Genomic DNA, 27,744 nt, shown 5'->3' with positions numbered 1-27,744 from the left:
GTGTGTGTGTGTGTGTGAGAGAGAGAGAGAGAGAGAGAGAGAGAGTAAGCAGGGGATGGACAGAGAGAGAGGGAGAGAATCCCAAGCAGGCTCTGGGAAGTCAGCACAGAGCCCAACATGGGGCTCGAACTCATGAACCATGAGATCATGACCTGAGCTGAAATCAACAGTTGGACACTCAATTGACTACGCCACCCAGGCACCCCGCCATAGGATGTCTTTCTAACTGGCTAATCATTGGCATGTTTTTCTTGCATTTTAATGATGTCATTCTCTGCTAGTCCTGGTGATGTGGTTTTATCTATTTCTGGATATCCTCTGGCATTTGGTAAACATACACTTCACTATATCTAATAAAAAAAACACTCAATGGCTAATACTACTGATTTTAATTTTATAATATTCTTGTCAAATTTCTTTATATTTTTTATGTGAAAAAGTCTGCTTCCCTTCTCCCCGGCTGCCCACCAACACTCAATGTACCCAAAATGAACTTTGGCATGTTCCATGCTCCATCCCCTATAAAGAACATCAAAAGTAATTTTTTACCTCAGTCATATTTATTTACTAAAATATTTTCAGGTATGATTTATAAAGTGAAATTATAGATATCCTGGTATGCAGAAAAAGAGAATTGGTAGCATAATTTTACAAGCCTGGTGATTTTTCAATGATCTATTAAGAAGACAGTATAGGGGTGCCTGGGTGCCTCAGTTGGTTAAGCATGTGACTCTTGATCTTGGCTCAGGTCATGATCTCACGGTCTTAAGATAGAGCCCCATGTCAGGCTCTGCACGGAAAGCCCGGAGCCTGCTTGGGATTCTTTTTCCTCCTCTCTCTGCCCATCCCCACATGTGCGCTCTCTCTCTCTCTCTGTCTCTCAAAATAAATGCATAAACACTAAAAATAAAAGGAGACAGTATAATTAAGCCCTATGGATTAAAAACAAGTTGTCTTGCATTTTCCAATACAAAGGAGCTTAAACATGTCTCTATATCTTCATTTATAATTATACATGTATACACATATATAATACATATATTATATATACTTATACATGTATACATAGAGAGACACAGAGACACTACCTCAGTCTCTCTAAATTTTAAATTTTCTCTAGGTAGAATATATACACAGATAGTATATGTGCATCATTTCTTCAAAGCTAATATACATCTGCTATGTTCAATCATACCAGCCAAATGCTTTGACTGCTTTGAGTAATTCAAACACTTTGAAATTTGTTTTTTTTTTTTTTTAATACATCTGGGCAACAGATAAGATTGTCAGAAGACCTGAAAACTAAAAATGATAGCAATGCAAAAAATGTCCATTCTCTTGCAGTATAAAGAGTCAGGGGCATGTTGGTGGCTCAGTCAGTTAAGTGTCCGACATCGGCTCAGGTTATGATCTCATCGTCTGTGGGTTCAAGCCCCATGATGGCCTGGTGCCTGCTTCAGATTTTGTGTCTACCTCTCTGCTCCTCCCCCACTCACGCTCTATCTCTGTTTCCCAAAAATAAATAAATGTTAAATTTTTTTTAAAAAATTAAAAAAAAAGAATCAGAGGCTAAACAATTTGATAGGCAATAATTTGGGGATTTTGTGCATGGTTTAGAAGATAGCTATCTTCTCCAGAAAGAATGGTAAGTAGCAAATTTTGTAAATATTCAGTAGATGTATCTAAACAACATAACAGAAAGTATTCTACTTATCACTGAGTAATTTCTGTAGTATGAACAATTTACTCAGAGAAAGTGTATTTTCAAAGTAAATGTTCCTATAATGCAAAATATCTCTTCTGTAGGACACCTTGTGATAGGTTTCTTTGATGTCCAAATGTTTAAAACCAAACCCACAATCTCTGATTTCTTTAATTCATTGACTGATCCAACAATGATAGATTTTGATGTATTAGATTCTTATTGGTTTATGGAGTAGCTGCTCGAATTTTCGTGTCTTTTAGACTATAATTATAAAAAGATGATAGGCAATTATCTTTTCCAATGACTTGTAGACATTATTAGAAAATAATTCTAGGGGCGCCTGGGTGGCGCAGTCGGTTAAGCATCCGACTTCAGCCAGGTCACGATCTCGCGGTCTGTGAGTTCGAGCCCCGCGTCGGGCTCTGGGCTGATGACTCAGAGCCTGGAGCCTGTTTCCGATTCTGTGTCTCCCTCTCTCTCTGCCCCTCCCCTGTTCATGCTCTGTCTCTCTCTGTCCCAAAAATAAATAAACGTTGAAAAAAAAATTAAAAAAAAAAGAAAATAATTCTATATATAAATGTTAATCCACCAAGAATAGTTTTTAGATACAGATAATTTCAGTTTGATTTCAATCTACAAATTTTCTCCAGTTCCAAAAATTACTTACAAAACTAATCTTTCAAATTTGAATAATCTAATGTAAGCCTTCCCATAGTGTATTACACTAAATAGCAAACTAGCCACATGCTCTGCAAAAGTGAGCTTTGGTTAAAAATAAAGAAAAGAGGGGCGCCTGGGTGGCGCAGTCGGTTAAGCGTCCGACTTCAGCCAGGTCACGATCTCGCAGTCCGTGAGTTCGAGCCCCGCGTCAGGCTCTGGGCTGATGGCTCGGAGCCTGGAGCCTGTTTCCGATTCTGTGTCTCCCTCTCTCTCTGCCCCTCCCCCGTTCATGCTCTGTCTCTCTCTGTCCCAAAAAATAAATAAACGTTGAAAAAAAATTTAAAAAAAAATAAAGAAAGAAAAGAGAAATACTAGTCCCTCTTTGAGATTCACCAAGTATAGGAAAATGTTAAAGGATCTTTAAGTCCTACAGCAATTTGAAGTATTTGCTTATCTTTGTTTAACTACATTATTTCTCAGACCTGGAGACTATATCCCAAGAAATGGGTTTGCCATAGAATATAATTTGGGAAATGCAAGCCTCAAGCATTCCTTAATTAATATGAATTTAGTCTCCTAAAAAGGATGACATTGGATCTTCAGTAAATACCAGTCTTACTAATGTATCTAACTTGACAAAGTATTTTCTCCATTATCGCAGTTGCCATTTCATTCATTTCTTTGATTCTCTGGTTTCAGCTGGTAGTTAACATTTTCTATTTTTACATTCTATTAGGGTATTTAATTTGGCTATTTGCAACTATTTCTTTAAAGTTGAATGGGAAATCCTCTAACAAGTGCTTAAGCTTCCCTCTACTACCCTGTTAACAACCCACTTAGTTTAGTTGTATTAAAACCAACAAGACACACATTTGGATTCTGGGACCTCCTGCAAGGGGATTTTAATTGGGGGGGGGGTGTATGCCAGCATTAGGTCAGTAGTATGTGGAAATCCACAGTCCTAAAGCCCCAGCCTGACTATGGGCCAAGAAGAAATCCTTCCCTTGGGAATTTTGAGTCTGGTTCTTTTTGTCTCCCTTGACTGAAAACAAAACTACTAGGCTACAGAGATGCATGATTAAAAACACGGTGTTATCTAGTCATTTAGTTTAGGATAGATATTCTTGATTGCACTGATGAGGATTTCTTTACGTTTCCTTCAATGATTCACTGAGGTTTCCTCCAGTGGAAAGAAATGTCCTCTGTGATTATTCACACTTTCATAGTTTTAGATTCTTCTTCAACTGAATATACTGGATGTAACTGTGGTTTCCTTTTACAGGATAAGTTAAAAATGACTCATTATACTGCAAGCTTTATATTTACCACTTCTAAACAAGGCCATACATACTATTTATATAATTAAATCATCCAAAATGATTTATTATGCTTCCAGCATTATTTTGAATTATATCATAATCGCAAAAAGACTCATAATCTCTTGTCCAAAAATCTATTAATCATGTCAAGATTTGATATGTGGCCAAAACTATTCATTTCCCAGAATCTTGAAGTACTAAATTAAGCTCAAATTGTGGACTATGAGTTGAATCTAAGAATAAACAAAGAATAATTATGTACAATTCCAAGGTGTTTTGTTTCTCATTAACACTCACTTGAATGAGTTCTCTTGCTAATGCTGCACAGAAACGTTAATGCTATAAAAGCTTCAGGAAGGAACCAAATTTTGTGTAACAGGTAGATAAAACAATGCTCTTTTATTTGCTTCTCTATAGGCTCCAATAATGAAAACAAGAAGCTGTAGACATTCAAATGGAGGCAGAAAGGTCAAATTCTGGCTGAAAATAAGGCATTTCATTAAACATAAGGGACTATGTTATTTTTTAAGTCAGTGTTCTAAGGTCAGCTTAAATGAGTGAATGCAGATTTTAACTGCTCAGAAACATATGGGTTGTGTTCTGTTATCCCAAGAAAGACCCAAAGGCCATATCTATATCAGAGAAATAGTCAGAATGTGGCATATAATTGTGTCACTGGTTAATGCAAGCCAGAATAAAGGAACTACATTGTTTGTGCCCTATTTTTGCCAATTTTCTAGTTTCAAAGGAATAAATGCAAACATTGTTCAACAAAGGCTGTATTACATCTACTTAGGAATCAGAGGTAACATTTTTATGACAGATTTTTCTGTTTTGAATATTCCTGTATTTATATTTTTCTTTTTCAAGCTGAGAGCAGATTTTCCACTGTTTACACAAAATCACCAAAACATAAATGATAGACATCACACAGGCTGATACAAATGCAGTGAACAGTTTGGGGAATAAGCCATTTTCCTAGGAAACCTCCATTCAACTGATATACCCTTAGTCCATTTGTGGCCAGTGACTTTTAGATAGTGTGAGGAGCTGAGAACATATTATTCTTTTAACTTATTCTCTAGGGCTCCACCCATATTGTGGGAGGAACAGCGTTGCACAGCAAGATTTTATGGGTAGCTCATTGAATATCCTTGATTCAAGTCAACCCAAGGCCTAATCTTAAGTCCACTTAGGTTTATCAATAGTTTAAAAAATATTCGTAGAATTTAAGTGAAACCGACAGATTAATTGACCTCCAAGGAGCACAGAAATCACCTACAATTGCACACATCTTGCTACTATTCCTGTTCCAGGGACACAGCTGATAAGAATAAGAAATCTACGGTTTCCTCCGTCCGTGAATACTTTACTCACTGAAACTTAATAATCTCAGAATTATTCCTTTTCTCTGTAATTATTTTTGGATGGTCTGTATTTTTGCATGAAAGTGATCTCTTAGGAGTGAAAAAGAAGGGGTGAAATCAATAAAGTTCACATGGCGTGACTGACTTTAATTTGTGCAGGCTGTTTAAATCTGTTAGGCTGAGATCTAAGTCATAAAAAAGAACAATGAAACTGGTTTAAGGTAAAGAGCAGACTATATTCATATAAAGAAAAAAAGTGCAACATACTGAATCTTCTAAATAAGGAAACAAAAACAAACAGACGCACAGACAAAGGTAAAAAGTCACAGAATAAAGAAGAATAGTTATTAGAGTTATCACCTTCTTTCCTTACTCACAAAGGCAATGTTCTGGCTGCGTAGTAATGTAAGAACACAACAAAACCAACTTAAAGTAATTCAGTCTAAGTATACCTAAAAATTTACACACATGTAATTATAGTAAAATTGGAAAAAATATTTTTTCAGGCTTAGCACAAAAACCCAAAAGTCCTGTTTTTTATGATCTCCCAGTTAACAAATTTTGATTTTGCTTAAGATTTAACCAGAGGCCACATGATAGGCACATTTATTAATCAACACCAATAGTATTTGTCATGAAAATAGGATTTGCTAGCCGTATTTCCATACACAGCAATTTAGGAATTTACAGTTCTGTGTTGTAAGTCACAACAAAACCTGGATCTTCTGTTTGTTGTAATCACAATTTGTGTGTTGAACTGGAGATTAACATTTACCACTTAAAATATTCCTATTAATGAATAAAGCTGGAAAAATATAGCTCATCTATCATTGTGGGTTTTAAAATTTTTCTTACAGAAGACTACTTTCACTTAAGGAAAACACCTCAAATCTTATTAGCCAAAATAAACAAATGTGGAGTTCCCACAGAATTAAAAGGAAACAATAGGTGACCTTCCCCATATCCCTCCAACTAGGACTTCCATTTCCTCATCCTATTTTATATCATCAGTGCTGAAGAAAGAATTAATATACAAAAAGCTTGAAAGCAATGGTGTTGTCTGTCTTCCTTATTTCACTCATAGGAAAACAAAGACACCAAGGTATTCAGTAGCTTGACCAATTGGTCCATCTACATAATGAAGGAGTTGAGACCACCCCCCTCATCTCTTGACTTCCAGGCCATGGTCTTTCCTATCTTCCTACTCTATTTCCTTCCCTTAGAATTAGGAAAACATAAACCCTGAAAATAAAATAAACTATCTGTGGTTAATTTGGAATTCTCTTTCCCCTAAAAGTTGTTTGCTCTAAAGTGTGAAGTTTCCTTACAGGGTTCACCAGTTCAAAGCTGCCTGGATTGGGCTGAATATTTCCTAATTCTGTAGTGAGGGGTGAATTTAAATTGTTTACAAATGCATCCTTTAAAGAGTCCCAATGCAAACTTTAAATGTTGTAGGTCTTAGAAAGAAGAGTATAGTTCATGAGAACTCAGATGTGATGCTAATACGCAAACATTTTTAGAGAGGAAAGCCATTAGTAATCACAAGTAAATAGATTTTAAATGTCAGGAAATTTCTTTGGGGGCAACATTAGGCAAAACGGCTACCCCTAGTGCATTATACAATGAGAAGATTTCTTCCAGAATGTCCTTTAGGATCTTTATGAAAAGTACCACACTCCTTACCATGCCTCAGCAGCCACCATTTTTTTTTCACAAATAAAATAATGGGAAAGAAGAGAAGATTTATTATGTCTCCTTGAAGCCTTAGAATTTTATGATTTCATGATAATAGGTATATAATATCACAACTGGATGTGGAAAGGCACAGGGGATTATTTGATTAACACTTAAATTTTTGAAGACTAGTATTTGAGAGCCATTTTCCCCCTAAATATCATCAGAATTTTATCTTAAATACTTTTTTGGTGGGGGGAGCCCGGGTGTCTCAGTCAGTTAAGCATCTGACTCTTGGTTTCGGCTTAGATCATGACCTCATGGTTTGTGAGTTTGAGCCCTGGATCAGACTCTGTGCTGACAGTGCAAATCCTGCTTGAGACTCTTGCTCTCTTCTGCCCCTCCACTCCTCGTGATCTCTCTCTCAAAATATATAAATTTAAAAACAAATACCTTTTCTTTTTTTGAGAGAGAGAGAGAGAGAGAGAGAGAGAGAGAGAGAGAGAGGAGGGAGGAGGTGGAGAGGGGGAGAGAGAGGGAATCTCAAGCAGGCTCGATGCCCAGGGCAGAGCCAAACACAGGGCTCAATCTCTCAACCAGGAGATCATGATCTGAGCCAAAAACAAGAGTTGGGTGCTTAACTGAGGCACCCAGGCACCCCTCAGAATTTTATCTTAAAACATGGGATTGATTAATACTTTACGTAGACTGAATAGATAGACTGCTCACTTATATATGGGGCATCACTTTATTTGTAAATTTAAATAATACTATTACCACAACATTAAACTTTCTGTTCACCTGCCACATGAGTTGTGTCTACTTGATTCGACCAAAGGGCTTCAAGTATGCTGTTCCTTTCCTTGTCTTCTATACACATCCCCAAAAATTGATGGGAAAAAGAATGCCTTTATACATTAGGATGGGAATTGCCTGTTTGATTCTGTCACTACCTCACTTAGTTATATTTTCAAAATGGTCTTATCTGATAGTATTCTAATATTACGTAACTTTCATGCAAAAATATTCTGACAAAGAACGGTTATGAATAAAAACTCACAACAAAATAACAATAGCCGTTTTTGAAAGCTTCCTTTGTGTCAAAAAGTGAAAGACGGTCTTCAGCGTTTTTTTACCTTTTATCTTATTTAATCTTTAAAACAGTTTTATAGAGATCATGACCACGGATTTGAACCTGGGAATATAACACTCCATCTCCCATGACCTATACCTCTGTCCTCTACTTGTCCTAAACTGCATGCTGTGTGGTCACAGCACCCAGGGCGATGCAGACATGATCGAAACCTAACAGACACGCCAAAAGACTCTTACCTTAGACCAGTCACCCATTCGCCACACATAGCATTTTGAGTAATCCTCACAATCTTCAGCCTCCCTGGGTCTGGTGGAGAGGACACATTTCTTCCTAGGGTTCGTACACCTCACGGTCCGGTGACGTACGCCTTTGCCACACTTGACTGAACACTAGCAGAAAACATCAGAGAGTCTGGATGAAGTCCGTGATTAGGAGATACAGATGAATGGTTAAATTATGTTAAGTAATATTTCTTTCTCTTTAAAATTTTTTTTTCAGTTTATTTATTTTGAGAGAGAGAGGGAGAGAGAGCACAAGCAGGGGAGGGGCAGAGAGAGAGGGAAGGAGAGAATCCCAAGCAGCTTCGAAGTATCAGTGCCCGGTGCGGAGCTCGAACTCATGGACCATGAGACCATGACCTGAGTCAAAATCAAGAGTTGGATGCTTAACAGACTGAGCCACCAAGGCGCACCTTTCTTTCCTTTCCTTTCCTTTCCTTTCCTTTCCTTTCCTTTCCTTTCCTTTCCTTTCCTTTCCTTTCCTTTCCTTTCCTTCCTTCCCTTCCCTTCCCTTCCCTTCCCTTCCTCTTTCTTTCTTTCTTTCTTTCTTTCTTTCTTTCTTTCTTTCTTTCTTTCTTTCTTTCTTTCTTCTTTTTTTTTAAAGTAGGCTTCACTCTCAGCGTGGAGCCCGATGTGGAGCTTAAACTCATGACTGACATCAAGACCTGAGCTGACATTAAGAGTCGGATGCTTAGCCAAGTGAACCATCCAGGTGCCCACTGTTAAATAATATTTCTAATCATTTGTCATAAGCCTATGACCACATATAGACCAGGTTAAAGAACAAAGAGAAGTTAAACACCTGGCTATACGCCAGTACCAGGAGCCAGATGAAGCTCAAGACAGAGTGCTGGAGGTAAATGAGTTTCAGGAACACAGGACCATTATTACAGAGATCAATATAACATAAGGATTGTTTATTAAAGACAAATAATATACAGTGATCAAAATATAAAATACTGAACTTGATTGCCATAAAAATTTTTATGTATAATTATCTAAGAAAATTCATTTTATTTTTGCTAAGATTTAGTTTGTTGTAGCCCTAAGAAATGTTTGCAAAAGATAGAAACATTTTTTAGAGGGTGCCCTTCTCACAAACTTTTCTTAAAGCTAAAATGGAGAAAAATCTTAGCAAAAATAAAATAAATATTTAATTGCATAATTATATACCCCTAGAAATTATCATTCTAAATGACTGCAAGCATTGAAAATATAATTCAGTTGAAAAACAGTTTGTTTATTTCATAAATAACTGATGCCTGATTTAAGATGGTGACGTAACATACAAACATGTATGTATATTTGTATACAAATATACAAGTTTTTCTAGGTGCAACTTGGCATCTCATTTTTATTTATGTCTCTTATTATGGAATATGTGTAAAGCTTCTAAGTTTTACAAAGATATACATCACTGACTATCTGGACACAGGGACCAAAATGGCATTGGGCAAGAGAAGGGAAAGGAAGGAGAGAAGGGAATGGATGAAAGATATGGCAAACCTCGAAAATTCAATGAATATTTGTGATTAAAAAATGTCCAAAACAAGAGTTGCAGGAATACATTTAACAATGACGTAGTATTAAGAATAAGCATGTGGACTACAACAGGTGTGTTGTTGAAAACTTGAGCATGAAACTAATGTTATTATAAATATCGTACATTTTACACAAATGAGTAACTGTCTCATAATTTATGGCTTATGTTTGAATATGTTGAGCTTTAAAGTGGACTACACGTGTGACTTAGCATCTTAAAATTTATATTTTAATGTTTTGCAGTTGGAACTAACCCTCAACCATAAAATCAATGTTTAAATTAAATAAAAACAAGAGAAATATTTTTTTAAATTGGTAGACTGCATTGAGACATAATATTTCTCCCAGCTGGTGCCAAAAATCTGTACAGAATCTCTCTGACCTATTTCCTCCTAAAGAGTTTGCAAAAACATTATGGTTAGGCTGGAGGTGGGATATTTTCCTTCGCTCACGTGAATCTTGTCTCCAGATTGAACTGATTCATTTGGATGTAATATTAGATACTACATTCGTCGGCAAAGCACACATCAAAAATGAAGGAGAATCTGTTAAGCAGCAAGGTGTAAGGTGTAGCTCAGAAAAGGAAGACACCGGCAAATCATGCTACTGGTCAATGTACTTTAGTAGGTGTGGGGTTGCGTTAATTGAAGAATATTCCCACACCTTACTATCTAAGCTCCTTTATCCTCATTTTCAAAGGATTAGCTGCTCATCATACCCTAGCATTTTGTTTGTCAGTTTTATATCCTATCTAATATTCTGAAAGTAAGCTTCTGAATGATTTGGCTCTGGGTGTGCATGTGCGTGTGTGTGTGTGCTTATGTGTGTGGGTATGTAAGTGTGAGTGTGTTTGTGTGTGTGTGGCATATAGCCACATACTCACATAAAATGCTTCAGAGCAGCTAGAGACTATAAGCAATGATTGCCATTTATTATTTTTATATACATTTTTTAATGTTTATTTTTGAAGAAGGGAGAGATAGAATGTGAGTGGGGGAGGGGCAGAGAGAGAGGGAGACACAGAGTCCAAAGCAGGCTCCAGGCTCTGAGCCATCAGCCCAGAGCCCGACGCGGGGCTTGAACTCACAAACCGTGAGCTCATGACCTGAGCCGAAGTTGGATGCTCAACCGACTGAGCCACCCAGGAGCCCCTATATAAATTTTTAAAATCTATTTATTTTTGAGAGAGTCAGAGTGACGGGGGAGGGGCAGAGACAGAGGGAGACGCAGGATCTGAAGCAGGCTCCAGGCTCGGAGCTGTCAGCACAGAGCCTGACGCGGGGCTCAAACCCACAAACCGTGAGATCATGACTTGAGCTGAAATTGGACGCCCAGCCAACTGAGCTACCCAGGTGCCCAGACTGCTGTGTATTATTACACAAACATATGTATCAGGTTAAAAGAAAACAGACCATACAGTTTGGCGTGGACCACACCGGTGTGCTACAGACTACATGCCAATGGGTGTGTGGTGCAGTGAGTCTGACTGCACTGGGTTCAAATCCCAGCCCTTCTACTTAGATAGGAATGGGTACACTATTTAATGTCTCTGAGATCAATTATAAAATGGTGAAACTATTAACTTTCTTAGATTGATGATTAAATGCAAACCATATACTAAATATGAAATAAAAACAGAGTCTTTGCTTCTAGGAGATGATTGTTAAAAGATAACGCCCTTTCTTGTTCTTTCTCTTTTAAGTGTTCAGGGAGGGAAAGACAATGAGTCAAATGTGTATTAAAATTTCTTCAGTGCCTGGGTGGTTCAGTCAGTTGGGCATCTGACTTCAGCTTGGGTAATGATCTCACGGTTATGGGTTTGAGCCCTGCGTTGGGCTCTGTGCTGACAGCTTGGAGCCTGGAGCCTGCTTTGGATTCTGTGTCCCTCTCTCTCTGCCCCTTCTGCCACTCGTGCTCTGTTTGTCCCGCTCTCAAAAATAAATAAATATTAAGAAATGAAAAAAAATCTGCCCACTGAAGAGTATACTCATGGTATATAAATAAAAAAAGCAGCAACCTAAAGTGTATATAGAATACATTTTTGATTATGTTACAATATTTATTGAATAGAGTAAATAACTTTGTCTTCTTCTGTTTGCAAAATTATATATAAGCAGCATATCCTCTTTCTTGTCAGAAAAGTTAATAAACTGCTGTAAACAGAGATTCTGAACATGATAGCACATGACGTCAGACAAGGTGGGCATCAGAGGAGAGAAATGAAGTGGGGAGGGCTGGGGGCGTGCACTGTACCTCAGACCACACTCCTGCCTCCCATACGGTCATGCAGTCCTGACCCTCACAGCGCTGGGCGGAGGCAGGCTTAGGCCCGGAGCAGTCCCTCTCCCGGGCTCTGATCAGAGTCCCATTGCTCAACTGTTGGGTACAGGCCACCTGTCTGCTCTGCATCCCTTTTCCACAAGTTCGTGAACAGGGGGTCCATTCCGTCATCATCCATCTAAAAGTAAAGCAAGAACCACTGAAACAAGTTAAAAGATATCGACCCATGGTGTATTTTGACATGTCTGGAATTAGAATCGTGGCACAGTGACTTTTTTGTTTTTAACTAATTAAAACACCTGTGCTTTCTATCATTTTGAATTCTCCTTATTTCCTATCTCAGGGCCTTGTTCTTGTTTGTTTGTTTGTTTGTTTGTTTGTTTGTTTAGAGAGCAGGCAAGGGGCAGAGAAGGAGGGAGAGAGAGAATCCCAAGTAGGCCCTGCACTGTCAGCACAGAGCCCAATGTGGGCTCAAACTCACCAACTGTGAAATGGTGACCTGAGCCGAAATCAAGTCAGATGCTTAACAGACCGAGCCACCCGAGCGCCCCCCTCAGGGCCTTGTGCGTCTTAGAATCTCAAAGAATGAGATTCTGTCCACACCATAGTACGTGCTTTGCCTGTGGCTGCTTATCATATTGGCACACTGAGATACCTTCTAAGTGCACAATTGCTAAGATACATGGGTTATTCCTGTTCTTCATGTTTTGAATCTTCACAACAACTCCACGTGTTAAGTACGACAACTATCGTGGAGAGGGAAACCACGGCAAGGAGAGATTTAGCAACTTACCAAGGGTCACGAGGTTGTAAAGTCAGAAATTGGAAGTGAGGCTGTACAAGGACCTCACAAGGAGACATATGCAGGTATTAGCAAGGTAACAGAACCCTGTCACTGAGAATGCCCTCTTACCTGGGGGAAGCAATCATTAGTACATTATGCCTAGTACCTGCAACAAGATTTCTGTGCCTGGGACATACCTTCCAGATAAAGCTATGTGTGCTTCCTCAGGCTAGCCTCTATGTACTTGCAATGTAATCACAGACACAGGAGTGACCGGCTCAGAGTGCTACGCGTCAAGTGACCTTATTGTGAAAGGTCCTCAAGAACTCCGACTGTTATTCTTGGATTTCACTGATTCAGTGATTCAGCCCACACACATGTAGTTTAATACCTAGATGGACATCCTTTACCCAATCATGAGGGCAGTGATACATATCTATGGCACTTCCTTTTCTAATGAATTCGGATCTAACCTAGGACCACTAATTTAAACACATCCCCAAATTTATTTCAGGAAGAAGCAAGGCCTATGCCTGAAAAGTGATTCATAAACTTTGTATGATTCTGGTCAATATATGATTATCATCAATAAAACCCTCTCTGTATTTCCCATCATTAGGACAACCTCCCAGGGGGATCTAAATCCCCCCACTAAACTATCTGCACGATCCTATTTTGTCACAGTGAAGGGCAGTCAGAAGCCCTGAGCTTAATTCGGGGTTCGTACTAGCTGTGCACATTCTTGAAACAATACTTAACAGCTGTTAAGTTTCCATTCTGTCATTTTGTAAAAGGGTTTATTATTATACTGTCTGACATACAATAGGGACTCAGGATATAGTATATACTATATATATTACCATATATTTGTAAGTGATTTATACTTACTCATTTCTCTAGCTTCTTCTCTCATTTGTTTGGAAAATAAAGCATACGCTTAGTTTGCTCCCCAAACACTTTCTATTTTCTCCACATGGTACCTGTGTATGGAGCATCCACTGCCTGGATCCTTGACAGCCAGGTCCAAGTCCCTTCCTCCCAAAAGAGCTTCTCCACCCAACCCACAATGATTGTGCTCTCCTCTGCCCTCTGGCATTTGGCTTGTGGCACTCAGCACTTGTTAGATATTCCCTAGCAAGGTGGAGGGGCTCACAGCCCCCCTACAAAAGTTGACCTTCTCTTCCTGATTAGGATATAAGCTCTTTAGGGCTGCCTGGGTGGCTCGGTCGGTTAAGCATCAGACTTAGGCTCAGGTCATGATCTTGCGGCTCATGAGTTTGAGTCCCACAGTGGGCTCTGTGCTGACAGCCTGCTTCAGATTCTGTCTCCCTCTTTCTCTACCTTGCCCCTGCTCGCACTGTCTCTCTCTCTCTCTCAAAAATAAATAAACATTAAAAAAATTTTTTAAAAAAGTTTAAAGAATTAAAAAAAGGATATAACTCTTTAAAGGCAGAGATCAACGTCTTATTCTCCTTTGCATCCATAATACTTTGCACATAACAGCCTGTCATTAAACATTTCTCGATTTGGAATTTGTGTCTGTGTTTTACAGAGAAATAGCATCAATTCTTCCTAATTTACTTAAGCCTAAATGCCCCTGGCAATGATTCAAAGTTTGGGAAGTCCCATCCTCATGTAATCTAGTTTTCTCATCTGTACAATGGATTTAGTTCTAAATGATTCTATGCTTCTATTTCTTAAAAAAAAAAATCACTATAACATTTACATTGCAATATTGCCTCTAACAATGTTCTTGTCTGCAAATCTATCAGATATGATGCAGATCTACCATTTTGCTTCGGAGTCCCCTAGTGGATTGTTCCTAATGTATTTATCTTCCAAATTTATTTAGTTTCCTGCTTCACCTTTTTACATGAGGATACCTGGGTTATAATTAAATTTAAACCCACGTATGCACCTTTCCCTTCAACTATGGAACCTAGAAGACACTACCGAAAAGAGAAGTATCTGAAATTTCATGGGAGATCATGTTCTTTTAATGTTTCTTTAAATTTACTTTTGAGAGAGTGTGAGCAAGGGAGGGGCAGAGAGAGGGGGACAGAGGATCCGAAGCAGGTTCTGCGCTGAGAGCAGCAAGCCTGATGCAGGGCTTGAACTCATAAACCAAACCATGAGATCATGACCTGAGCTGAAGTCAGATGTTCAACAGACTAAGCCACCTAGACACCCCTGGAATCTCATGTTTTTTAAATAAAATACATTTGAGATATCCTTAGTATAATGGTAAAAGTTACTTTTTCCATTCCTTGTGAAAACTGCTCAAAAATAAGAATTAAAGTGTAAAACATATTCTAATAAGAGAAAAAACGCTTTATATTTTGGAATTAACCTAATTTGGAGTTATCCCATTTCCTTATCTTTAAGATTCCCTCTTGTATTTATTTACCCAAGGGATACAGGAGTACTGATGCATAGGGGCACTTGTACCCCAATGTTTATAGCAGCACTCTCAACAATAGCCAAATTATGGAAAGAGCCTAAATGCCATCAACGGATGAATGGATAAAGAAATTGTGGTTTATATACACAATGGAGTACTACGTGGCAATGAGAAAGAATGAAATATGGCCCTTTGTAGCAACGTGGATGGAACTGGAGAGTGTGATGCTAAGTGAAATAAGCCATACAGAGAAAGACAGATACCATATGTTTTCACTCTTAGGTGGATCCTGAGAAACCTAACAGAAACCCATGGGGGAGGGGGAGGGAAAAAAAAAAAGAAGTTGGAGTGGGAGGAAGCCAAAGCATAAGAGATTCTTAAAAACTGAGAAGAAACTGAGGGTTGATGGGGGGTGGGAGGGAGGGGAGGGTGGGTGATGGGTATTGAGGAGGGCACCTTTTGGGATGAGCACTGGGTACCAATTTGGTATGAAAACCAATTTGACAATAAATTTCATATATTGAAGAAAAAAAAAGATTCCCACTTGCAAAGCTATTTACTAGTGCATTGATATATTTTATATTTGGCATATAGGGTTCTATCAGACTATTTGATTCTATTCAATAAATGTAAATGGAAATTAGAAAGTTTCTTACTAGGGTGGGGAGAAAGAAGAGGCAGGAAAATTAAAACCAGTAAGTCACAGAAAGTTTTCCTATGATGAACCTTAACAATTGCTTGTGTCCATTTCTTACTATTCAACGTTTTGGCTAACCTCACTGACATTGCTTCTTGGTGATTTGCGATATATTGACTCCTTTTCCAAGGGAAGGAAGATAACAATCTCTAACAAAAAAGATATCCAGTCTCCAGGTGCAAAAAACTCTCACTCAGAAATGTAGTGACCCTTTGAAACTATTCATTTTACCAAGTCATTAACAAGGCATTTTCCCTCAAGATAGCCGAGGTCAGCGAACGAACAATGAATGGTGTGTATATTGTACATTCTGATCCCTTGCAGACAAAGTCAGGAAGTGACAAACATGTTCTAGTCCTCATATCCAACTCGAAGATTCCTGATACACCAGGAAAAGCCAATGCTCTTCCCTCCAAATGGAAAAGTTATATGGTATATGAAACAAATGAAGTTTTGAAATATTTTAGCAATAATTTAACACAAGATAAGGTGGCATTTTAATATCTATTAAAAGAGATAGAGGGTTGCCTGGGTGGCTCAGTTGGTTGAGTGTCTGGCTTTGGCTCAGGTCACGATCTCACCATTGGTGAGTTCGAGCCCCACATCGGGCTCACTGCTTGTCAGCCCATCAGCAGAGCCTGCTTCGGATCCATCCCCCTCCTCTGCCCCTCAGCCACTTGTGCTCTCATAAAAATAAACAAATATTTTAAAAAATAAGATAAAAGAGACACAGAAAAAGATAAATCTTAGGAATGGCAATAACAAAAATGGTCCAGATTCTTTTGGCAAAGGCCAAAAACTCTGCTGTTCCATTTGTCCCGCACTGAACAGAGGGGAGTCAAGGACTTGATTGCAGGTAACAGTAATTCCCTAGGTCACTTTTCCTGTTGATTACTCCATTGCCACCTAAAAAAATCTTAATTAGTTCATCTACTCATGAAGTCATCCTGAAAACCATACAGTCAAGTAGAGGGAATGGGCATAACACTATTGGAAGTATATTAATGTGCTTTTATCTTTTGCATGGTCTTTTACACATCATTCTTTTGTCCTTTTCCTTAGAAGCATAGTTTTCCCTGGGGTTTGGGGAAGAATAAGAATATTCGAGCAGAAATGGAAAGGCAAGAAAAAGCTGATACTCAGCTTTTGTCACCGAATCTACAGAAAAGCAAGCCTTGACATTTCAGCATTGTAAAGAAAGAAAGGATTTTCTAAATTCTTTTAAGCTCTCATTAATATAGCATGAGCTGGATCTGAAGGGCTTAATAACTGAATTTTGCCATAAGCCTGAAATACAGGGAACTCAGGATCAGGGCTACATCAGAGGTGGGAAGGCAGGGGGAACGGGGAAACCAGAACTGAGCATTAGCCTCAATGACACTAATTCCCAAAGAGATTAAGACAAAAAAGTTTAAATACAGTTAATTGGCAACTTTGTTCCTCCTCCCTCTTTAAACTGCTCCCCCATACTTATTCATTTCAGTGGAGGGTCATGAAGAATATTATATTAGTTATAGACCGCTATAAAGCTACAAATTATTTGCACACCTGAGTTCCAGGACATGTAAATTCACTGTGTCCCTTGTACAGGAGCCAATGAGAGGGGAGATCAATCTCTGTTCGGCTCGCCAGGAACTCACAACTATGTCCTGAGCCTCAACAGATCTCTGAGTGTTGGGATAGAACAGATGTGCCTGTCTCTGTATTCCAGAGGATTCAACGCAGCCTCAAACTCATTTAATCCTTCTATCTTTGAAAGCTTTTAGGACCTTTGACACCGGGGGTCAGTCCCACTCAAGCCCAACCTTAATTTTTATATGAAAACACGTGGACGTTCAGCTCTATGATGGGAACCACTCCAAACCACCTTGCTGCTAGCTCACTCCAAAATGATACTCCAGTTCCACTTCATCTCTGCCTGTTACTAAGGTTTCTACACCACTTTCAGCTGCTCAGCATCACTGTCTTACTTCCTACTTCAGAGTTTCTCGCCTACTTTGTTGCCTCATACTCACTGGGGAAGTCACAGGAGACCGAGACAAATGGACTGCCCAATAACTAGGACCCAGCTCAGGAATTGGGCGATGGAAGGTCAGGGATCGGGCAGTCACCCTGGGAGCTCTGGGAGAGGAAGTGAAGACGTAGCCTGGGAAACCAGGAGGACCACACCATCCCTGGTGTCGCGTGAGGGACTGGGTCCCGGCCAGTCCTGCTTTGTTTTATATCTCCCTTGGCAAGTTCTACAATACCATTTCAGAGAATTCAAGAACAAATAGCTAACTTCAACCCATAGTCAGGTTTTTGAAGAAGTGACCAACAGATTACCAAGCAATTTTAATTACACCTCCTTTGTCTCACTTAGTGGTTGTTTTCATCCTGTGGAGAATACAGTTAAAGTTGAGGTAAGTCCTAGCCTTGCTGCTTTTATTTTTAAGCTTATTTATTATTTTGAGAGAGAGAGACAGACAGACAGACAGATATACAGAGAGACAGAGAGAACAGGCATGCACATGAGCAGGGGAGGGGCAGAGAAAGAGAGAGAGAATCCCAAGCAGGCCCCACATTGTCAGCACAGAGCCTGACTCGGAGCTTGATCCCAACTGTGAAATCATGACTTGAACCAAAATCAAATGTCAGACACTTAACCAACTGAGCCACCCATGTGCCCCCCATCCTTTCTGCTTTAATACTTTTTCCATTCAGGCAATTATCTTTCTTTCCTAGATCTTGCTTGTTTAAAACCTTACATCTTGGTACATATTCCTTTGCACTGTTGTTAGGAAAATGTGGATTTGTTAGTATTTGGAGTGTTTAAAAAACATTTTTATGTTTATTTTATTTTTGAGAGAGAGAGACAGACAGAGCACGAGCAGGGGGAGGGGCAGGGAGAGAGGGAGACACAGGATCCAAAGCACCCTCCAGGCTCTGAGCTGTCAGCACAGAACCCGACGAGGGGCTCAAACTCACCAACTGTGAGGTTATGACCTGAGCCAAAGTTGGTGCTCAACTGACTGAGCCACCCAGGCGCCCCAGTGTTTTGAGTGTTAAAGACCAGTGATTTAATGGCCAAATGGAGCATTAGCAAGTGGTAGGAGAGGGTTACCTTGTTTGGCATGGTTGCTCATTACACTTGCGAATCTGTGGCTCAGGCTTGGTTAGGTATTTGCATTTCTTGTTGTCCACAATGCTGATGTTTTTGTTCATGATTTTTGTGCAAGACACTGTTGTCTTCCTTTCTCCTGAAAAGAGCAAACAAACATAAAGAAATGAGAGGCCTTTATGTAAATGGGCTTAGGAGGTGTGCATAGGCTGGTTGTAATTTTCAGATTTGTAAAGGAATTTTAAGTTATATCAATGAAGATATAATTTAAAATTTACATGCAAATACATCTCTAGGCTTAAGGAAGATAAATGGTAAGGTTTTCCTCACTAGAAATTAAATGGCAAGTTTTACATTCCCAAGGGATTGTGGCAGCATAAGTTGATAAAACATTAATTAAGGATTTGTTGGTAAGGACTATGCTATCTTTTAGCATTAAGTGGTGGAAAGCTGTAATTTGCAAAAAACCTGTATACTTTCATGGAAGCACATAAACACGTGTGTGTATTTTATCATTTGGCTCTGTACCACCTGTGGTCTGTAGTAAGTTATGGAAAGCAGGCTTTTCTGTATATTTTTAGTATAACTCACACCTTTATTCTTATTGTCTCTGATAAAAGTGTTTTAGCGCAATGAGGAATTCTAGAAATATTCGTTCCCTACTCATTGTGATGTTCTCTAAGAAAAGCTGTGGGACTCCTGCTATTTTTCACCAGATTTCAGAAAAATGGCTTCTCTACTTTCTCTGTTATGATAAAGTCTGATTAGAGTAGGTTAAAATGACCACTAGTATGTATTTCTTGTCCTTTGAGACCGATAAGAACACTTACCTGACATCATTTTCTTTATTTCATCTGGTACCTAAAGAGCCTAGTAAATATATGCTAATCCTGTTTCTCTATAAAAGTCTAAATATCTACGTAAGATTTAATAATCTAATTTAACTTATTGTTTGACATAAAGTAATTACATCTACCAACAATTTTAAGGCCAGATGGGTCATAAAGGATTAAGAAAATAATCTCAAGTCTTCTGGGTCTCTACTGAAAGGCCATTAGTTAGGGTCCCATGACTGTCATGCAATGGGTAATTAGGAAACTCAGAGCATTCATGACAGTCATGCCAAATATGACAGGCTGGGCTGGTGGCACAGAGGTCACTCTGTCATTTAACTGACAGACAGGGAAGGCTGGCATCAAGAAAGAAGAAAAGAAGGAATGTAGACAGAGAGCTACTTTGAGTAATTTTTAGTTATCTTTTGCTTTGACCTGAATGGGGGATGGGGAGAAGCAACAAGGTGGCCCAGAAGAAGGCAAAGAACAGTTGTTGGGTTTGAGGATCTTCCCTTCACCTGCCTCTCAACAACACTGAGCATAGTCCCATGACAATTTGTAGTATACAAAAAGGATTCTCTCTCCACCCCCGTATGTGTGTGTGTGTGTGTGTGTGTGTGTATTAACTAACAATTATATCTGTGATTATTGCATATCATGTTATTGAAATCATTTAGGTTAGGTCTTCAGTTTTATTTTCTAGTACAAGTAGCACAATGTTGGCCAAACTATTCCCGGTCTGGAGAATTCCAGTGCAATACAGCTTATTCTATGGGAGCTCCATATAGACAACATAGTGCCAGGCATGTAAAAGGCCCTTTCCCAGCTTGGTAAATAGAACGTGAGCTCAACTGCAGTGTCCAGGCTAAGGACTTTATGGTCAGCTGCCTACTCGAATGAACATCTCTGCCTCAGAAGTCCTGGCCCTGACCTGTGTACCTCACATGTTCAGGCAAGCTGATGCCAACTGGTAGAAAAAAAGACAACATTTTACGCTGGAGGTAAATGCTTAGGGGCTGTCCAGGCTATTCCCAGGTAGGCCAAGAAGGGTGGAGTGCGGCATTACATGTAATCACAGAAGTGTTCAGTACCACCAACTTCAATTTTCAAATAAATTGCTAGAAAAGCAGAAATGGCTTATGTTTGGGTTTTTTTGCAGAAAAAAAAAAACTGGCCTCAGAAGGTAGGAGTTACCTAAGTGTAAATAATCGGGACACAGAGGTTTGGGTAACTTCTTCCTAGTTTCCCATGTTCCAGGTGCACCTTTATGACCTGATGCACAATTAAATAGATATTATGCAAGTTCTGTATAATGCGAACATATGTAAGTAACAATTTCTACATTATGATGATGCCCACTTAAAAGCAGGATTAAAATACACGTTCCTTTCATCAAATATAAATGTTAGTTTTAAAATCGAATTTAGGGCCTTCAAATTCCTAAGACGCTCTTTTGCAGAATAGATGTGGTTGCCTAAACTAATTTAAAGAGTGGCTTTCTGCCAAATACAACACACACACACAAATGACTAACAGACAGTATCCAGAAAGCTTTTGTGAACATGTATGTAGTCATGCAGTAAATAACTCAGGGCTAATTACACTGCATTTCTTTCCTTTCCTCAGGAAATGCATAACTTTAGTTATACTACCCCAGAGCTCACATATGAAGCTATTGAAAAAAAAATGTTTTGAGGACAAGTGTTGATATGTCAAAAGAGACATAGGTTTCTATCTCATTTCAGGGAGCACCTTGGTGATCAAGGAAAGTGGAAAGGCATGTGATGATGAATTGGGACATTTCCATCTACACTGGAGCAAGGAAGCTCACATCATACGTTTTTTGGCAGAGAGGATAAACTTGGCCCTACTTTTAAAAAATTTCATTGAACAAAAACAATAGAATCAGGGGGAAGAAATCTATTGCTCAGCTACAGGCACACTATGCCTATGAAAATACAACTAGATCTTCAAGCCATATGGAAATGTTATTGTTTGACTTTTTTCTTTTATATATTTTTATGTTCCAGCCAACACAGGAAATTTCCATTCTAGCATCTAATAGCAGTATTTACAATGCATCCCGTACTGTGGAACCTAGGGACGGACCCAAAGTGATGAAGTAACTGGCTTTCCGCCTGAGCCATGAGTAGCTGCAAGCTGTTGACAGTGTATTACTTGCTTTACGGCAATTAACTTCACCTCTAGGTCATTCCCGTTAAATCGGTTTTGGGGAAATCAGTTGTGATGCTTTGAATACAATTATGAATACAAGAATATGACCATTAAGCAATTGGTTTCATTGCCAAATTCGGGCAAAATCTGAAAATGAAGGGTAATTTTTATTTACTGACTCTGTTCTCTGAAGACACTTAACAAAGACTAGATGCATGTGCCTTCTTTTCCAGTCTCAGATACAAGCTGATCTTCTTTCTATGCTCTATATTTAACCCCATGAAATGGATATTTTTAATAAAACTATATTCTATCCACATAGATCACATTTCTAGAACTGGCACCATAAATGTGGAAACACGTTCTTGGGAATGTATTCAGTGCTTCAGTATATGTAGATGAAATTCTATCTTATTAGATGTTCCAAACTTTTTTTTTTTAACATTTATTTATTTTTGAGACAGAGAGAGACAGAGAATGAACGCGGGAGGATCAGAGAGAGAGGGAGACACAGAATCCGAAACAGGCTCCAGGCTCTGAGCTGTCAGCACAGAGCCCGACGCGGGCCTCGAACTCATGAGCAGTGAGATCATGACCTAAACCGAAGTCGGACACTTAGCCGACCAAGCCACCCAGGCGCCCCTGTTCCAAACTTTTAAATAAAACTGTGGACCTCTACAAGACAGAGATTATATATAGTCATTGGTCTTTATCATTTTCTCTCAAATTATCTATTTATTTTCTATTGAACTCACAATGGCCAGCAAGCAAGTAACCCAAAAGTAAGTATATTTTCATAAGGATGAAGGGCTCTTCTCTGAGCGCTCCTTAGAAATATGTAAAATGCAGGGGTTTCTTTAGGCATACAATTGCTAACTTGGTCAACTTCCAAAATTGTGCATTCCATTTGATTCTTAGTCATTTTTTGACATTTCTGTAAAAAGTTTCCCTCAGGGCTTGGGCTTAATATTAAAATGACTATTTCATCTTTTTTTTAATGAAAATATTTTTATTTTGTATTGTTTTCAACACCCAATATATAATCCAAACTGAACTTATCATTTCCATGCACATAAGTAGTTTAATGGGATCCCATAACTTCCAAGATAAATTTAACTTGAGTCCTAGCATAACACTCAAGGACTTTCATGCACTAGCTTCTTTCTATAAAAAGTAGAAAATGGTCAAATTACTTCCCACTCCTTGATCCTCATATTTTACACCCCAGAAATAAACATTCTCACAAACCTGAGTGCCTTTGCACGTAGGCATAGCCCTGGAAAGCTTTTTACATCTTCCCATATCACTTTGTGTAGTGATTTTACTATTATCTGGCCCCTACTAAATGAACAGTGAATTCTCTAAAAGAAGAAAGCACTCATCAGTGGACCACTTAGCAATACTGACTCCACATTCAGTATTGGTAAAGGAATCAATGAGTGCTATATAAGCATGTAAGTCAAGACCAAAGTACTTTCTGTGCTAAGAGGTTCATCTCAAGACTACTTCCGAAAATGGTGAAAAGTCATTGGCAAACCACATGACTGTGGGGGACAGTTACCCATGGCAATTTCAGTCAATGAATTATAACGTAGGTATCAAAATTCAAGTTGATAAAGAGTTTACATTAATATAAAATGTTCTTATTAAAGAAACTGGAATACAAAACTGTGTTAAATAATATTCAAGTAAAATAATGCAGAGAACAAAAAATATATTTTGGTGCATTTTCTTCAACTAATAACATTTACTGTGGTGCATGCAATGTGCCTTTAAGATGGAAAAATGGAAACAAACTGTACCAGTGCAAAGGTATGGGTATTCTATTCGGAGACGTCTCCTCAACTTGGACCCGGAGGCTTGGATCCTCCTCAGAATCTGTTCACGCACAAGCAAAGCTGTGTCTGAAGGATCTCATGATACAAGGCCAACAATGAGAGTTGTCAGCTGGTAGGGCTTGGACTATGTGAAGAATGTGGTATTTGACCTACTTTGTTCCCTTCAAATTGTATCTCTTTAGACTTCCTAAAAGCATGTTTAACTATTTATTTATTTCAAAAGGGATTATGGAATTCTGGAGTCCTTATTCTAGGTTTTATATCATTAATTCATCCACTAGCTCAAAATAAACTCTAGAGTAATGCAGTTATTGTATCCAATATTTGGAATGCTAATTCCACATACCCCCTCAGATATTAAGAAATGATACACCTCTAATGCCTCTGAACTCCAAGAGCACTTAAAACAGGTCTTTTATGTCAAAAAGAACTTGATCCAGTAAACCTTACATCTGAGGTGCCAAAATAAATTTAAAACAGTCCTTCAAAGAGTTTTTAGATGTTTTAGAACACCAACGCAAAGTAAACATTTATTTCCCAAATACATTTTAAGCTGTTTGAAAATAAAAGGACCCCATTTTAGTGGCCAATGCAAAAATATAAAATGATACACCCTTTCAAAATTTTCTAGAATTATCATTAGAATGGGAAAAGACGAGGGGCGCCTGGGTGGCTCAGTCAGTTGGGCTTACGACTTTGGCCCAGGTCATGATCTCAGTTAGCGGGTTTGAGCCCCATGTCAGGCTCTGTGCTGACAAGTCAGAGCCTGGAGCCTGTTTCAGATCCTGTCTCTCTCTCTCTCTCTCTCTCTCTCTCTCTCTCTCTCTCTTTCTCTCTGCCCCTCCCCCACTCACACTAGGTCTCCATCTCTCTCTCAAAAAATGAATAAACATTAAAAAAAATAAAGAATTTGAAAAGATGATGTCAAAAAGCATACATGTTACTGTGTTGGAAATTTTTTCTTGAGATCATCAACATCCATTTGATATTTAAAAATATTCCTTCTAAAGGCTTTTTATATCTTGTAATAACTAGTATTAATAAAACTATATTGCACGGTGAATTAACTTTAATTTGGGTTTTCAGTCTAAAACAGTTTTGAGATGCTGACATGAAAGATCATTACAATAAAAATTTAGCTACCTGATAGTAGGGACCTTTTAAAAATTTCTTTTTCCCCCTTATTGCTGGCAATCTAACGCCTTACAACAGAATCCAAAAAATAACATGTCAAACATTGAAATTTTATACAGCTCTGTGATATTTTATTTGCTCTTGCTTAATATAGTCCTGCGAAGTAAAATAGTGCTATTATTCGCCTTTGCTGTTGAAGATAAATTTTGCATGAATCTGTTTCCAATGTTCTGTGCTTTGAACTGACTCTCCTTTAATTCATGAATATGCTGAAAGATTACAGAGCTCTTTCTGGCTATAAAATGGACAATACGAAGTTCGAAAAGATACGATTCCTGAAATCCTGTCCATCCACTTTATTTATGAACTGAAAAGGAAAATAATACCAAAAGCCCAGAAATATCTTGGCATTGAAAGTAATATGTACCCTATTAACATAGAGATAATTGAAAACTGTTGAATGAACACAGTGGAACAGATCTTTGAGAGAAGGTCTGTGCGAGCGCAAATCATATAAAGACTGGGTATAATTAGGACTTATTTTACAAAATAAAAATAGAAACATACCTAATTTCTCATTGAACAGATTCAGTAAAACATCTCTTTGAATCAAAACAAAACTTATATGATCTCTAAGGGACCTGACCTATTTTGTGAAAAGAAATGACATTAAGCCTTTTGAGCTGCTCTTGAAGAAAATATGATGTGAGGAAGAGAGAAGATTTGAGTTTAGGAGTCCTGGATTCTAACTTGAACTCTACTCCCACAGGGCATGTGGCCTTGGGAAGTCCCTTAATCGCTACACATTTAAATTTTCTCATATTGATAATTAAGAAGTTATGTTTAAGAATATCTAGACGTAGCAAATCTCTATTCCTTAAGGTTTGGCAATTGGCAAAACACAATCTAGATTGTAATGAATGTGATTTTGGGAAAAAAAAATTTAACCACCCCTCCCCCATAAATTTGTTTATTCAAAATGAGGATTGACAAATTCTGTATGTTTACTTCTAATGTAGCTCCTTTTTGACTGCAATTGCAGAAGAAAGAAAAAAAAAATGAGGAAAACGAAATTTACTGGGCAAACATTTTTCTGTTTAGAGTTTCAAATACAAACAGATTTTAATGAATGCCTTTCAGGGGTCTAACAAGAACTATCAACCCTGTCATCACTCTACTGCCCTGCAGCTCACCATTGGATGGGGGCGGGTCTTCCTTTTATCTGAGTTGTATTAAAGAGAAAATTCTAATTGTACAGATTTTCATTTCAAATGTATTTGTTTCTAATTTTGCTTCTGGTTTTTATTTGGATAGACGATATAAAGCAGAACCCCCTAATTGTAATGGGCCCTGGCATCACTAAAGAATGGGTGGAACAGAGGAACAGGACTTTGCGTGTTTATGGGACCACTAGCAAGAGAAGACGGGGGGCAGAGGATCCCAAGTCACTTGGCGATAATGGGGTCCCTGGAGAAACATGGTCAATGAAAACTTCACTGTGGCAAGGATGACTGATAGCATTTTTTATAATTGCTAGAGAAATTTGACATCCTTTCCCTGTAATTATATCCTCAGGAGCAAAGTATGTCCTGTGTCTTCTCCTTCTCTTGTCCCCCATGTTGCCTTTGCTCTGGCTACCTGAGAGGGCCAGGTGTACTAGCAGTTGGCTGGGAACTCAAAGGCTCTGAGCTCTCTGGCAGGAATCCTCTTCCCTATCCTCTGTACCTCTACATGTTCTTGCCACCTTTTCCCCCTCTCTCCTGAGGGTACTGTTTGTTGTACTTCCAGCGGGGTGGCCATTTTCTTACTTAGGTCCCACACCTTTGGATGGAGAGGTGGCATGGCTGTCCAAGCTCTTCACTGCTATGACCAGACCATCTTCCCTTTCTTCTTTTTAAACCTACACCTTTGGATCAGACTCTGTGACACATTTTCCTTGCTGCTGCATCAACTCCTAGGTCACTCCCTCTCTCTAAGATTTTATCTTCTAGGTGATCGTGATATTTGCTAACACTGCCCTTGGCACTATTTTTGTGTTTACAGTATTCATTTGAATGGATCCCTACCCAGAGATCTTGCCTTTCACTTTACTCAAGCCACCAATTTTCCTCATTTTGTTATTACCAAAACGATAACCCCTCCATAACCTAACCTCTATTTTCTGTCACCATCTCCTGTACTTCCAGTCCTTCTCCTTGAGTACCCCAAGTCTAAAAGTTCTTTAGCCCCACTGAGCTGTGGCGTCTGTCAGTCCTACCACCTTTCTACTGTCTTTCAATCCTCTCATACCTTTACCTTGTTCCTTATACAACTAAATTCCACGGTCAACCATTTTCAACTCCTTGCATTCAACCTTGGGACCATGTTCTCTCATTTTACTATACTCACCTGGCAATTTCCAAACTTACTCACAAGTGTATCTAAATGCTGTACACAGCTGGAGGGCAACATATTATTATGATGACTGGAGTCAAACTAAATTCATGACCATTAACTTCAAGTGAACCATGAAAGCTATTGAAAAATCAAAATACACGGACCCAATTCATTCATTCTCTCATTGTCTTAAGTGACCATTTCATATCACTCTTCAAAATTCTAATATCTTCTGTTCCACCTTCATGCTCAGCAAGATGCTCTTTAAGGATAAGTTCGTGACACCTGTTGCTGCTCAGATACTGTCCTTTCTCCTGTTATGAGGGATGTGCTGTCCATATTTCTAGGTAGTCAACTACTCCCTCTATCCAATCTTGCCTACTCAAGGATATCACAACAGCAATTTTTTTTTTTGCTCTCTCCTTTGCATCACTAGTTTTTTGTCCTATTCTAGAAAATGCACATTGGCAAACAATCATATATAG

The 27,744-nt window shown here is 38.6% G+C and overlaps 1 protein-coding gene across 1 annotated transcript in view; it reads right to left on the bottom strand.

The window, feature by feature from the left end:
- Positions 1 to 27,744, bottom strand: part of ADAMTS19 (ADAM metallopeptidase with thrombospondin type 1 motif 19) — a 241,334-nt gene that overhangs the window by 17,324 nt on the left and 196,266 nt on the right. The window contains exons 19-21 of the mRNA XM_043586926.1: positions 18,907 to 19,042; positions 11,895 to 12,099; positions 8,058 to 8,210 (exon numbers count right to left, since the gene is read on the bottom strand). Coding sequence (XP_043442861.1) covers positions 8,058 to 8,210; positions 11,895 to 12,099; positions 18,907 to 19,042 — 494 coding nt within the window. The remainder of the gene's footprint in view (positions 1 to 8,057; positions 8,211 to 11,894; positions 12,100 to 18,906; positions 19,043 to 27,744) is intronic.

Source organism: Prionailurus bengalensis, chromosome A1 (genome assembly GCF_016509475.1).
Source record: "Prionailurus bengalensis isolate Pbe53 chromosome A1, Fcat_Pben_1.1_paternal_pri, whole genome shotgun sequence".
NCBI lineage: Eukaryota > Metazoa > Chordata > Mammalia > Carnivora > Felidae > Prionailurus > Prionailurus bengalensis.
Note: the sequence above shows the minus strand (reverse complement) of the source record. Positions and strands in the feature narration are given on the sequence as shown.